General features: G+C 41.7%; 1 protein-coding gene across 2 annotated transcripts in view; it reads right to left on the bottom strand.

Moving 5' to 3' along the window:
- LOC126175591 (ras-related protein Ral-a) overlaps nt 1–1,191 on the bottom strand; it is a 31,010-nt gene extending 29,819 nt beyond the window's left edge. For both annotated transcript variants that reach the window (XM_049922453.1, XM_049922454.1), the window contains exons 1-4: nt 814–1,191; nt 595–728; nt 388–509; nt 221–307 (exon numbers count right to left, since the gene is read on the bottom strand). In XM_049922453.1, the coding sequence (XP_049778410.1) occupies nt 221–307; nt 388–509; nt 595–699 (314 nt within the window). In that variant the 5' untranslated portion in view covers nt 700–728; nt 814–1,191. The remainder of the gene's footprint in view (nt 1–220; nt 308–387; nt 510–594; nt 729–813) is intronic.
- Nucleotides 1,192–15,891: the final 14,700 nt, after the last annotated feature.

The raw sequence follows: 15,891 nt of genomic DNA, 5'->3' as shown, positions 1-15,891 counted from the left end.
TCAGAATGTGTGCGACATCGCCTGAATATTCTTTAAAGAAAATGTCTGAACTATGAAAGCAAGGAGGCCAAAGCTATGGGGTGTTTAACTGCACATAATTCTGCAATAGACATCTGTGAGCATGCAACAGTATCAGTGAGCAATCACTTCTCAGATTCAGATATAATAACTGACATCTATCTCGTAAAAACACTGAACCTTGAATATGGCAGCAACTCACCTAAATTCTTGTGTAGCCTGGAAACTGTCGTCCTCTGTGATGGAGAACACACAAAGAAATCCTTCTCCACTACGGAAATAATTATCTCTGAAAGCAAATGTTGGAGTATTAGCACAGACATACAACAATTACAGGAACGCATACACTGTCACTGAAATGATAAGAACCTTATCGCAGCATAGTCTTCTTGGCCAGCAGTATCTAAGATATCAATCTGGACTTCTTCACCGTCTAAAACAACTTTCTTTCGATATGAATCTGCCTTCGTCGGCTCATAATCCTCAACGAACTGAAAACGACGCAAAAAATAAACCACACAGTCTATATTCAATATTAAATAATGTTCGTTCCTCATACGCAAGTCTTTGGCTTACCTCGTCATACATAAACTGTAGTGTCAAGGCTGATTTGCCGACACCTCCACTCCCTACCATAATAACTTTATGGAGAGCTGGTTGCTGACTCGGTTTCTTGGACATTATTTTACTTTGCAGCTCAAAAGACGTTCCTGAAAAAGTTTAACAATCAGCCAATTTACTTCAGCACTAGTTGCTTGCACTACTGTTTTTATATTTTCCTCCCTTTGCGCTTACCGGCAGTAAGCTAATCCAGTTTCAACGCAACAAACGTATCCTACGAAAATACTTCGAAAACTTCTCACAATGCAATCAATACACACCCGTACTTCTACTCAAATGTTCTTAAAGCGCTACAACTACAAGCTTCAACACTCTTGTTACGAAGCAAAGACTATCTGTAGCAGCAGAGGCGTTGTCTGCTTACAACCAAAACCAGGCTAAGTACTTATAAGTCGTTGACCTTCTGTACAATTTAACTGAATAGTATGTGGAACAAACAATAAAAAAGAAACTTGGAAAGTTGTACATGGATCATTGCATTTGTGTCAACAACCTGTGTTTACAATGATCGGAAAATCCCAAACTGACGTCTTGAACGAAAGAAACGGGAAACTCCAGTCATTTATTTTACATTTTACCACAACAAGCGATACATCCATAAACTAACCCCCTTAACAGCAACTGTAATGTTGGCAATACGATGCCATTAGTATGCAATTAAATATGCTTATTAGTACGGAAATGAGCGTGAGAATTGGCGTTGAGGAATATGGAACTACGGGGAGCAACGCTTAATCTTATTGCCGAAAAATGAAAACGTGGATTTGCTGTTTGAATGTTAAATAAGGGAGCATTATGCACGTTTAAATCTTTGTTGTTTATATGCTTTAATTTGATTTATTTACTTTAATTTAAAAATTATAGATTGTATTTCTTTGGTATACGCTGTATAAAAAATCAAAAATATTGTAGTTGTTTTACGCGAAGAAATCCTAATCAGACAAATTATGTATGCAGTCACGGAAATTGTACCCTATTTATCAGGTGCAGGTACTTAGGCTTTAATTTCCATTACCCTCAAAGCACTTCGTATCATGAGCGAGCCACCCTTTCAATCTTTATGTGCACATTCACTGAAAATTTTTCTGTTTCAACAACTCGATAAGAGAAGTCTTCAGTCAGTTGCCCTATTGCTGGTTTAACGATTTATTTATCCTTAACGTATTTCAGGCCTACGCCCATCATAAGAGAAGTAACATTTACTTCTTATGCAACTTGAATTATGCCTGTCGTATTGTGTATTTGCTGTTTTTGCAAAATTTTGCTGGGTGTAGAATGGTTTCTGTACGACATGCAGGACTGAAACCTCCCAGCCACCTATATAACATCCACCCATTTGTCAAAACCATCTAAAATTATAGATGAAATTAGAAGAAAAAGATAAGCTCGACTCTCAGTCAAGTGAAAGCACTGTATTTCTGTCTTTCCTGTTTTCAGGCATACTACCACTACAGAGACTTATGTCCATTCAGTGCCAATATGCTGAAATATATTTCTTATTCCCTTTTCCACCCACACCTGGTTACATTGTTTCTTCCTGAAGGAAGAGTTTACCAGATTTGTACATTTAATTTTAAATTTTATTTTGTAACTTAGCCCAGATGCAGATAGCCGTTGCCTTTTACCTTTATGAATGCCGCTGTCTTTTATTCTTTCCGAGTGAGGGTCACCGCGACTGTGATGAATAAAGGTCTCTTGAAATTGCTGCAACCAGTCACCTTTTGTTTTGTTCTTGCATTTGTGTTATCAGATTACCAGTTTGAAACCACCTAGCGATCTTTGAATGGTACATATTTATTCGTTGTCTGCAGCAGTGTTTTGTAGAGCAAGTGGAACGTATTACCTGTTGCTAAGTGTATAAAGTGCATTACAATTACCGTCACTGGAAAACATTCAATATGTTTTCCAGACTACTGTGTGCACCAAGAACCAACCAACGGATATGAATAACTCATCACGACTCCCACAGTGCTGCAGACAACCAATAACTATGTACCATCTGAAGATGAATTGGTAAGTGTTTTGAAACCAATAATGGGATAATAAAAATTTATGAATGAGATAAAAGATGACTAGTTGCAGTAATTTCAAGAAACCTTCAACCATCATCTGTATAATGGAATGATGACAATGAAAAGTTGTGCCAGACGGAGACTCAAACACAGATTTATCACTTTATGCGAGTGGTCGAGTTAACCATTATGACTGTCTGTGCACAACTCACGGCCAGACCCAAACTTCCATATATCGTCATTCATGCATCACAAGCTGCACTCGTACACATTTTGTTATTTGCATACTGGCATGGGGGTGGGAGATGGGGGAGGGGGGACATTTCAACTGGAAGTCACTGTCTGGCATCTGCAGATAAATACTATATTGCAGTACTTGCACACAAAATGCTACACGACAGATATTGTAAAGCCAGGTGAAAAAACAAAAATCGATCTACATAACAAAATGATAACAGGAAATGAGTATGTGGTGTGTATAGGAGGTGCTAACAATGCTGCTTAAAAGAGGCAAATAATTGCCTAGCAGAACTACAGAAGTTCCTGCAATGATGGGCACAATAATTAATGTCATAAAATGGTCACAACATTACCGCACAGATATACATATAAATCATACTCTGCAAACAACCATGGAGTGCACAGCAGATGGTATGTCCCATTGTAACAGTTATTAGAGTTTCTTCCTGTTCCATTCATGTGTGGAGCACAGGGAGAATGATTGTTTGAATGCTTCTGTACATGCAGTAATTATTCTAATCTTATCCTCATGATCTCTGTGTGAGCGGTACATAGGTGGTTGTAGTATATCCCTTGAGTAATCATTTAAAGCTGGTTCTTGAAACATTGATAATAGGCTTTCTTGGGATAGTTTACATCTGTCTTCAAGAATTTGCCACCTCAGTCCCATAAGTATCTCTGGAACACTCTCCCATGGATTAAACAAAGCTGTAACCATTTGTGCTGCCCTTCTCTGTATACGTTCAATATTGCCTGATAGTCCTATTTGGTATGGGTTCCACACACTTGAGCAATACTCTAGGATGGGTCTTAGGAGTGATTTGTAAGCAGTCTCTCTTGTTGAATGATTGAACTTCCATAATGTCCTACCAGTAAACCGTAGTCTAACACCTGCCTTACCCATGACTGAACCTGTGTGATTGTTCCATTTCATATCCCTACAAAGTGTTACACCCAAATATTTGTATGAGTTGGCCGATTCCAACAGTGACTCATTAATATTACAGTTACAGGTTACTACATTTTCACATTTTGTGAAATGCACGATTTTACATTTCTGAACATTTAGAGTAAGTTGCCAATCTCTGAATCATGTTGAAATGTTCTCAAGATGTGGCCTATATTTATGCAGCTTCTCTCAGATAGTACTTTATTATAGATAACTGCATCATCTGCAAAACACTAGAACATGAACAGCAAGGGTCCCAAAACACTTCCCCAGGGTACACCCGAACTTACTTATACATCTGACAATGACTCTCCATCCAAGTTAACATGCTGTGACCTCTCTAGCAAAACGTCCTCAATCCAGTCACAGATTTCACTTGATACCCCATATTTGTACTTTTGACAATAAGCGTAGGTGCGGTACTGAGTCAAATGTGTTTTGGAAATCAATAAATACTGCATCTACCTGGTTACATTGATTCAAAGCAATGTCTGTCATACGAGAAAATTGCGAGTTGTGTTTCACATGTTTTAGAAAACCATACTGGTTGGCATTGAGGATGTCATTCTGTTCAAGATACCTCATCATGTTTCAGCTCAAAATATGTTCTAAGATTGTATGACGAATTGATGTCAAGGGTATTGGATGGTAGTTGTGTGGATCACTTCTGCTACCATTCTTGTAGCTGGGTGTGCACTTTGCCTTTTCCCAAGAACTGGGCACAGTTTTTTTTTTTGTACAAGGTACCTTTGATAGATTATAGTGAGAAGAGCAGGTAACTCAGCTGCAAATTCAGTATAGAATCTGACAGGTATCCCATCGGGGCCTGGAGCTTTGTTCAATTTGAACGATTTCAGTTGTTTCTCAACATCACTGACAGTAATATGTATTTCATTCAATGTTTCAGTAGTACAAGGGTTAAATTGGGGCAACCTGGGTTTTCCTTTGTAAAGGAACATTTGAAAACGGACTTAAGCATGTCAGCTTTTGCTTTGCTGCCCTAAATTTCAGTTCCTGTCTCGTTCGCTAGAGACTGGACACTAACTTTTGTGTCACCAACAGCCTTTACATACGACCAGAATTTCTTTGAATTTTGTGAAATGTCATTTGACAATATCCTGCCATGGTACCCATTGAAGGTATCATGCACTGCTCTCCTGACACCAAAATGTGTTTCATTCAGCATTTCTCTATCTATAGCCCTATGCTTTGTTTTACACCCATTATGCTATAATCTCTGTTTCTTTAGACATTTCCTTACAGTGACTGTATACCATGGAGGTTCCCTTCCATTATGAACTGTTCTACTGGGTACATATGCATCCAGTGTGTGGTCAACTATTTCCTTAACCCTGAGCCAGAATTCCTGTCTACAAGATAAGTTAGCTTCTCTGTTAGCACCCCCCCGCCCCTCCCCAGCGGGTCCAGGGGTTAGAATAGGCCCAAGGTATTCCTGCCTGTCGTATGAGGCAACTAAAAGGAGTTTCACACATTTCGGCCTTTATGTGATGGTCACCTGTAGGGTTTGACCTCCATTCTTCAAAATTTTCCCAAAGAGCGAACCAATTGGGGAAGGGTGCCTTAAGGTACATCTTGTCCATCGTCCATTGAGATCTTTAGCCCACTTTCTCATCGTCGCATTGCAGTCCCGCCCATTCTCCATCTCTTGGGCGAGGACATCTTCGTGGGTGCATTTTCCACCATGCACTATGCCGAGTCAATTTCTGCATTGTCAATGACCATGGACTTCTTTGCACCTGATATCTAGCACTGTAGCCAGTCTATTGTGGTGGGGCAGCCATATACAATGTTGGTTGTAGCCCCCTGACCACACAGGGATCACTCTCCTGATGCCTGTGCCGTTAACTCCCCACGTATGCCAAGGGGTAGAGGCCCATCCCCCTGGGGCATCAGAGCTCTCGGCAATGGCCATCCTGCCAGGTGGCCTTTGCTGCGGCTGGGTGGCGCCCATGGGGAGGGCCCCTGGTCGAAGTAGGTGGCATCAGGGCGGATGATGAAGCGTAGTCCACCATCTCTTGCTGGTGGTGAAACACCAGCATTCCCTAAATGATCACAAACTCAATTCAACTACAGAAGTATAACCACAAATCATTGCCCTCCCTGGCCTCACTGCGGGAGGAACATCAGGCTAAGGATGGCAGCTGATCTTATTCGCCCCGGTACCTTGTGTGTTCGAGGCTGATGGGGAATCTTTCATGACAATGAAGCCTCAGTTTTTTGTTGACATTTAGAGGACAAGCTCAGGGAGGTGGAGGGCTTGTCCTAAATAAGATCTGGATCAGTCTTGATCAAAACAGTATCATCTGCCCAGTCACGGGAGACAAGCTGGGGGATGTTTTTGTAACCATCACACCCCATAAGAGCTTAAATATGGTCCAGGACTTCATATTTCACAGAGACCTTCTTTTGCAGTCTGCCGATGAGCTGTGCATCAATGTAGAGCGGCAAGGTGTACATTTTGTCTGGCGTGTCCACCATGGTCCGAAGGATAATCAGGTTGCCATCAGTGCCTTCATCCTGGCCTTTGAGGGTGATACATTGCCTGAGAAGATCAAGGTGATTGTCTACCGGTGTGATGTAAAGCCCTATATCCCTCACCCAGTGCAGTGCTTTAAGTGCTGGAAGTTCGGCCATATGTCTTCCTGCTGTACTTCCAGCGTCACATGCTGAGATTGCGGATGCCCATCACATCCTAATACTCCATGTGCCCCACCTCCCATCTGTGTCAACTGCAGAGAGCACCATTCACCTTCCTTGCTTGACAGCATGAGTCTCCAGAAAGAAAGGAAAATCATGAAGTACAAGACCCTGGACAGACTGACGTACACTGAGGCTAAGAGAAAATTTGAACGCCTGCATCCTGTGTGTATGACATCATCTTAGGCTGCTGCTACAACATTTCTGGCACCATCAGCTCCACCAACCCAGGTCACCTCTCAGAGCCGGAAGACTACACCTGCCCCCTTGATCTCTTGATGGTGGGGGACATTTCCCTCTCTGTTGCTCCTGCACCACCTACTTCGGGAGCAACCCCCCCCCCCCCCCCCCCCCCCCAACCATCGGGGATGTCTGTCCCCACTTGTAACCCAGAGAAGCGTAAGTTTTCTTTGGCTTCTCTTGCTAGGAAGGGGTCCCTTGGGTCACTCCCTTCCCAGGTTTCTTCTAGTGGGAAAGACGACACCCGCCAGTGGCTGAAGAGCCCAAAACAAAAGCAGCTGGTCGTAGGGCTTCACGCTCATCCTCAGTCCTGGAGACTGAGCCAGTGAAGTCCTCCCAGCCAGGGAAACCCAAGGAGCAGCGAGAAAAATCCAAAAAGAAAACCCCTAAGACCAAGGAAAGTGCGGTGGCACCCACACCACCGCTACCTACAAGCTCTGCGGCTGAGGATGGGGTGGAGATTTTGGCATCTGCTGAAGACCTAGATCTAGCCAGACTCTCAGACATAATGGATATAGAGTGCTTAGGCAATAAATTGGTGGCAGCAGGTGACTCTGATGCATAAACTGCCTCATTGAATGTGCCATGCCTTCCCAGTCTCATGATGTCATCCCCCAGTGGAATTGCGGTGTTTTTTTCCACCGCCTGGCTAAACTATGGCAACAGTTATATTTACACTTGCTATCTGCATTGCCCTCCAGGAAACCTGGTTCTCAGCAATGCGGATCCTTGCCCTCTGCGGCTATAAGGGATATTACAGGAACTGTAGCGGCTATAATCGAGTGTCAGATGGCGTTTGCGTTCATGTCCTAAACTCGGTCTGTAGTGAACATGTGCCCCATCAAACCCCTCTTGAAGCTGTGGCTGTCAGAATAAGGACGATGCAGGAAATAACTGTCTGCAATGTATATCTTCCTCCAGATGGTGCAGTACCCTGAATGTATTAGCTGCACTGACTGATCAACTCCCTAAACCTTTCCTACTTCTGGGAGATTTTAATGGCCATAACTCCTTGTGGGGTGGTACCATGCTTACTGGCAGAGGCAGAGATGTCAAAACTTTACTGTGGCAATTTGCCATCTGCCTCTTAAATATTGGGGCTGCCACACATTCTGTGTGGCTCATAGTAGTTACTCGGCCATTGATTTATCAATTTGCAGCCAGGACTTTTCCCATCTTTTCACTGGAGAGCACATGATGACCTGTGTGGTAGTGACCACTTTCCCATCTTCCTGTCACTGCCCCAGCGTCAGGCACATGGATGCCTGCCCAGATGGGCTTTGAACAAGGCGGACTGGGGAACTTTCACCTCTGCTGTCACCTCTGAATCTCCCCCACCTGTTAACATTGATGTGATGGTTGAGCAGGTGACTAGCACAATTGTTTCTGTGGCAGAAAACTTGATCCCTCACTCTTTAGAGTGCCTGAGGCGTAAGGCAGTCCCTTGGTGGTCACCGGAAGTCGCTGAAGCAATTAAGGATTGTCGGCGAGCTCTACAGCAGCATAAGCGGCACCCTTCCCTAGAGCACCTCATAGCCTTTAAATGGCTCCGTGCCCGTGTTTGCTACCTTATCAAACAATGGAAGAAGGAGTGTTGGGAGAGATACGTCTCCACCATTGGGTGCCACACAGCACCTTCCCAAGTCTGGGCAAAGATCGAACATCTTTTCGGGTACCAGGCCCCAACAGCTGTCCTTGGTGTTACCATAAATGGCGGGTTATGTACCGACGCAAATGCAATTGCCGAGCACTTTTCTGAACATTATTCCTTGAGCCTCTGTGTCGGAGAATTACCCCCCAGCTTTTTGCACACTCAAACAGCGGCTGGAAGGGAACGTCCTCTCATTCACTACACACTACAGTGAATCCTCTAATGCCCCATTTACAGAATGGGAGCTTCTCAGTGCCCTTGCACATTGCCCTGACACAGATTCCTGGGCCTAATCGCATCCACAGACAGGTGATTAAACATCTCTCATCTGACTACAAGCGACATGTTCTCGTCATCTTTAACCGGACCTGGTGTGATGGCATCTTATCATCGCAATGGCGGAAGAACACCGTCATTCCGGTGCTCAAACCCGGTAAAACCCCACTTGATGTGGATAGCTGTCGGCCAATCAGCATCACCAACGTTCTTTGTAAGCTGCTGGAACATATGGTATGTCGGCGGTTGGTTTGGGTCCTGGAGTCACTTGGCTTGCTGGCTCCAAATCAGGGCGGCTTCCACCAGGGTCGCTCTACCACTGATAATCTTGTGTCCATCAAATCTGCCATCCGAACAGCCTTTACCAGACGGCAACACCTGATTGCCATCTTTTTTTACTTCAGGTAAAGCATACGACACGACTTGGTGACCATATCCTTGCCACGTTGTAAGAGGGGAGTCTCCGGGGACCACTCCCGATTTTTATCCAGAACTTCCTTTCGCTCCGTACTTTCTGTGTCCAAATTGGTGACTACCATAGTTCCATCCATATGCAGGAGAAAGGAGTCCCGCAGGGCTCTGTATTGAGTGTCTCTCTATTTTTAGTGGCCATTAACAGTCTAGCAGCAGCTGTTGGGCCCTTCGTCTCACCTTCTCTGTATGCACCCGACTTCTGCATTTCGTACTGCTGCTCCAGGACTGTTGTTGCTGAGTGGCACCTCGAGGGAGCCATCCAAAAGGTGCAGTCATGGGCTCTAGCCCACGGCTTCCAGTTTTCAGCTGCAAAGTTGTGTGTCATGCATTTCTGTCGCTGTCGTACCATTCATCCGGAAGTCGCACTTTACCTTAATGACGATCCACTCACTGTAGTGGAGACATATGAATTCCTAGGACTGGTTTTCAATGCTCGATTGACTTGGCTCCCTCATCTTCGTCAGCTTAAGTAGAAGTGCTGGCAGCACCTAATGCCATCCATTGCCTGAGCAACACCAATTGGGGTGCAGATCGCTGTACACTGCTGCAGTTCTACAGAGCCCTTGTCCTATCCAGAATTGACTATTGGAGTGTGGTTTGTTGTTCGGCAGTGCCTTCAGCATTACGTTTACTTGATGCTGTGCACCACTATGGGGTTCGATTAGCGACAGGAGCTTTTAGGACAAGTCTGGTGAGCAGCGTATTGGTGGAGGCTGGTGTCCCTCCACTGCAGAACAGACGTGCGCAAGTGCTCGCCAGTTATGCAGAACACATTCATAGTTCCCCTGAGCATCCGAATTATGTCTCCTTTTCCCGCCGACGGCGGTCTATCTCCTGCATCGGTGGACCAGATCAGGGCTAACGACTGTGGTTTGCGTGCGATCCCTTCTCTCCGAACTGGAGTCCTTCCCTTTACCACCTCTACTTGCGGTCTGTTCACGTACGCCTCCATGGTGTACGTCTCGGCCGCAAATTCATCCGGACCTTTTGCGTGGCCCTAAGGGCTTCGTTAACCCCGCCGCCCTCCGATGTCACTTCCTCTCAATTCTTGACATGTTCCTGGGCTCTGAAGTGGTTTACACTGATGGCTCAATGGCTGATGGTCATTAGGTTTCGCATATGTTCATGGAGGACATATTGAGCAGCACTCCTTGCCAGTTGGCTATAGTGTTTTCACTGCGGAGCTGGCGGCCATATCTCGTGCTCTTGAATACATCCACTTATGCCCTGGTGAGTCATTTCTCCTGTGTACTGACTATTGAGCAGCCTACAAGCTATCGACCAGTGCTACCCTCGCCACCCTCTGGTAGCGTCAATTCAGGAGTCCATCTATGCCCTGGAACAGTCCTGCCATTCCGTGGTGTTTGTGTGGACCCCAGGACATGTCAGAATCCTCGGTAATGAACTTGCAGACAGGCTGGCCAAACAGGAGACGCGGAAACCACTTATGGAGATGGACATCTCCAAAGCTGACCTGTGTTCTTTCTTACACTGCAGGGTTTTCCGGATTTGGGAGACGGAATGGCATAACAGCAAGCACAACAAACTGTGTGTCATTAAGGAGACTATGAATGTGTGGAAGTCTTCCATACAGGCCTCTCGCAGGAAATCAGTTGTCCTCTGCCGGCTCTGCATTGGCCATACATGGCTAATGCATGATTACCTACTCCGTCGCGAGGACCCACCTCAGTGTCGCTGTGGCTCCCAAATGACAGTGGTCCACCTCTTGCTGGACTGCTCACTTTTAGCCTCTCTGTGGCAGACTTTTAACTTTCCCAGCACCCTGCTTCGGTGTTGGGTGACAATGCCTCCACAGCAGCTTTAGTTTTACGTTTTATCCGTGAGAGTGGGTTTGTACTTTTATCTAGGTTTTAGCTGATGTCCTTTGTCCCTCTGTATCCTCCACCCTAATGCTTTTAGGGTAGAGGTTTTAATGTATTTCAGAGTGGCTGGCTTTCCATTTTTATTCTCATGGTTGGCCAGCCACTGTAATCTGCTTTCATGTTTTATTCTCTTCTGTTTCTAGCATCTCTCTGTTGTTTTTTGTCCTCTTTTGTTCCTTTTAGTGTTCGTTGCCTTCCCTTCATTCTTGTGGCTTTTCCTTTCTTTCCGTTTTGTGTTATATGTTTCATCCATTTTATTCTCACACTTGGAGCATTGTTTTATTAGGACCAAGGGACTGATGACCTCATAGTTTGGTCCCTTCTCCCACCTCTAAACCAACCAATCTCTGTTAGCAGATTCTGTAAGGGGAGCCACAGTCACACAAGGAATGATCCCTGTGGTTAATTGGGCCAGACAGACAAGTTGTTTTAGGTTAAAGCCAAAGTCCAGACAGACAACAAATCAAGAAAAATAGAACAAAAGAAGCGCAATGTACAGTAAATTGGGATAAAACTAAGGGTACCTAGTATAAATTTGCTTCATCAGAATATCATGGGAATAAAAAATAAAGCAAACAAGATGTTAGTTTGTTTAGATGATCTCAAAAATAAGAATGACATTGATATACTTTGTCTGTCTGAACACCATATAATTGTGGGGATGGAAAGTGTCAGTATAAATGGGTATAATTTAGCATCTTACACTACAATTTTGTGTTTATATCCTTGTTTTGTGTAATGGCAACTCCTCCTTTATCCATAAAGGAGGAGTTGCCATTACACAAAACAAGGATATAAACACAAAACTGTAGAAGTAAGCAAATTTTATGTCAATCAGCACTTACAAGTTGGTGCATTTGAGCTACAGCTAGATAATGTGGTGTTGATATTAACAACAGTATACAGGTCCCCATTAGAAGATTGGGAGCTATCCATAAAAAAAGTTATTAGACTCCCTGTTATGCTGTCTGTCAGACAAAAAGAAGAAGTTATTAATCTCTGGTGATTTCAGTGTAACCTTTCTAGGCAATTCTGACATGAATAGTGAACTAGAAGTCTTATTAATGACATATAACTTAGAATCAGTGATCAATTTCCCTACATGTATAGCTGAAGACAGTAGCAGTCTAATAGATAATTTATTTGTGCAGCAAGAGTGTGTAAAAGTAACACATGCTTTCCATGTGATAGATGGATTATCAGACCATTTGCACAATTGATAAACTTACAAAAACAAAGCAGGGTATACAGTTCAGAAACTTTTAAATGAAAGTGTAAGGTTGCTCAACCTGGTATCTATAGAGCACTTCAGAGAAATTTTAAGAAATGTTAATTGGGGAGATGTATATAATGAACCAAATGCTAATGATAAATGCAACATATTTCTTGATAAATTTATATCCCTCTTTGAACATTGTTGCCCAAAAAAATTACTAAATGTAACACCAAACAGTTTTCAAAGAAACTTTGGATTACTACAGATATTAAAGTGTCTTCAGAAAGAACAAGAAAACTGTATGAGACAGCAAGAATTAGTAAAGACCCAGAAGTAATATTACACTGTAAAAATTATTGCAACAAACTGAGAAAAGTTGTCAGAAAATCAAGAAATATGTATATTAGAGATTAAATTACAATTCTGGCAATAAAAACAAATCAGTATGGAATGTTGGTAGAAGGGAGGCAGGAAAAGTAACCACTGGAGTAGGTAGTGTTACTTTTAAAGAGAATCAGACCATCTTAACCAACAGTACACATGTAGCTAATGTATTTAACAACCATTTCTTAAGTGTAGGTGAAAAAATTGGCAAGAATAGTTAAAAAAAAAAGCTAAGCAGTACATGGAAGAGTCAGGTTTGAGAGTGCACTCAAGAGTTGGTTAGCCATCTCAACAGTAATGGGATACTTAGTAAAACACAGTTTGGATTTCAAAAATGCTGTTCCACTGAGACAACAATATACAAGTTCACTGCCCACATAATAGAGTCTTTACTATTTAAAATGACACCAACAGGAATTTTCTGTGACTTATCCAATGCATTTGATTGTGTGAACCATGACATTATGTTACAGAAGTTACAATTCTATGGGATAAATGGAATCTGTGGCATAAATGGAACAGCATATGAGTGGTTTTAGTCATATGTACAGAACAGGAAGCAAAAAATTTCCTTATATGGTTTAAGTGATTTAAGGAAGTTTCCCACTTCATCTAACGGCGGTGAAATTACATTAGGTGTTACACAGGGTTCAATCATGGCCCTTCTGTTCTTGATATATGTTAATGACCTCCCTTATTATCTGAAACAAGAAACTAAACTGACACTGTTTGCTGATGATACAAGAATCTTTAATCCAGTAAAAGAAACTCCAATAGAAAATTATACAAGTAATGTCTTTGGAAAAGTTATTGATTTGTTTTCTGCAAATGGGCTTGCTCTGAACTTTGAAAAAAAACATTATATCAAATTTTTTACTGCAAGGAGTACAGTTCCTTCAATAAATATAACACAACAGAAGCCAGTAGCCAGGGTAGAGCGTACTCAGCTTTTGGGTGTACATGTATATGAGAATCTTAATTAGAAAATTCATATTTTTGATCTCCTAAAGCGACTAGGTTCAGCAACTTTTGCAATCAGAATAATTGCCAGTTTTGAGGATACAGAAATTAGTAAGCTAACATATTTTCTGATGTCATATGGAATAATATTTTGTGGTAACTCAACATTTAGGCAAAAAGCATTCACTGCTCAAAAGAAAGTGGGTAGAATAATGTTTGGGGCTCATAGTCGGACATCATGTAGGCATCTGTTTAAAAGGTTAGGAATTCTTACAACAGCCTCACAGTACATCTACTCAGTAATGAAATTTGTTCTCAACTACATGGACCAGTTTAAAAACAACAGTGACATTGATGATTATAATACCAGAAGAAAGACAGACCTACACTATCCTCTACTTAACCTATCTTTGGCAGAGAAAGGGGTAAAATGTGCTGCTGTAAAACTTTTCGATAAATTACCAGATGAAATAAAATGTCTGACAGACAGCAGTAATAGTTTCAAAAAATCAACTGAAATCGTATCTCCTTGACAACTCCTTCTATAGATGAATTCTTGAATAGGAATAAATAAATCTGTAGGTGTAATATATGCATTTTGTGCCATTAAAGGGGATGGGGTAGGTAAAAAAATTGAAGCTTAAAAAAAATAATACCTTGATTCATGTGTGCATTTCTTATGCACTTGACACATTCCATATCATAACAGTTACTGTGAGACTGATCAATGGACCAAGTAACTAACTAACTAACTATGCCCCTGACCTATGCTGAAAGTTTCAGGTTCCTCATTGAGGTATAACAGTACTGATTTTTTACCTACTTTGCTGAACATATATATTTTTCTGCTTGTTTTGGTTGTTCTTTGTACTTTGATAATCATTGTTGCCACAACCGCATCATGGTCACTGATACCAGTTTTGATGTGGACATTCTCAAAGAGGTCAGGTCTATTTACTGCCATTAGATCCAATATATTTCCACCAAGAGTGGGGTTCCTAACTATTTGTTCTAGATAGTTTTAAGAAAAGGCATTTAGTAAAGTTTCACATGCTCTCTTATCATGCCCACTACTAACAAAATTGAAATTTTCCCAATTAATTGTTGGATGAATAAAGTCTCCACCAATCATTACAGTATAACTTAATGTACTATTTATGTATGAAACAAGAAATATGGGAAATTAACATTAAAATAAAACAAATGTGTCCTTTGTTTGGAATCCAGCATCCTAGATATAGGCAAATTGGGCGGATGCCAGCATATAAGGAATTTAATGCATCTTAATTGTTAACAAAAGCACTTTGTATGTAAAAAGGTAAATGAAATCATTGCAAACAGGAGAAAAGTGAACAGTGCTATTTCAAAAGTAGGAGCAATATCATCAGCAGCAGAAACAGCAGCATCACCAGTCTAGTCAAAAACAAAAGTACCTTCAGTGTCAGAACCAGCAGCTAACACATCACCATATGCAGCAGAACTAACACATCACCATATGCAGCAGAAGCAGCAGTAGCTTTCATTTACACAACAGAAAAGACTCTGCATGGTGTTAAGAAGAATTCCACTGACATCTGGTGAAATTTTTATTTTATTGATACAGCTGCATCATCATATGTAACAACGTTAAAAGGTCACAGGTGGACCCATTGCTTCTATCAAGATATATTACTCAGGTATATTGTCTACATGACATTCTATATTAATGGATCACATCTTTGTTGCTCTTTTTTCACCAATGTAATGCAAATAATATTCACTGAATAATATAGGCCTATCTTGTCTAGGAACGATGGGTACACCTATGATCTTTCAACGTTTTTGTACCTGATGATGTGGCTTTAGGCTACAAAATCTTTTTTGTTTCAATAAAACAATAATTTTCCTGTTTTTGGATGTAATTCTTCTTAACGTCATCCCCTTCAACACCTGTGGATATCCAGAGTATAACATACTCTGCAAGAAAAGATTCTTGGCTTGTTTTTATTGTGAAAACATATGAGAGAGAAAAGCATCCCAAGTGATGTGGAACATCTCTCTCATGTACTCAAAGTGAGCCTTACATTAATGCAAATATGAACAACAATCGAACTTTGTTTGTATTCCATCAAAACATAAGATGTTTGAAGAATAAAATGGACTAACTGGTAATAAATCTAAATGATGAAGACTATGTATGTGAATCTGATATACTGGGTTTCTTTGGCATCATATTACAAAAAGAATTCACATGTTACAGATTGAAAACT

This window comes from Schistocerca cancellata, chromosome 3, assembly GCF_023864275.1.
Source record: "Schistocerca cancellata isolate TAMUIC-IGC-003103 chromosome 3, iqSchCanc2.1, whole genome shotgun sequence".
NCBI classification, from domain to species: domain Eukaryota; kingdom Metazoa; phylum Arthropoda; class Insecta; order Orthoptera; family Acrididae; genus Schistocerca; species Schistocerca cancellata.
This window is presented reverse-complemented; position numbering and strand designations above follow the sequence as displayed.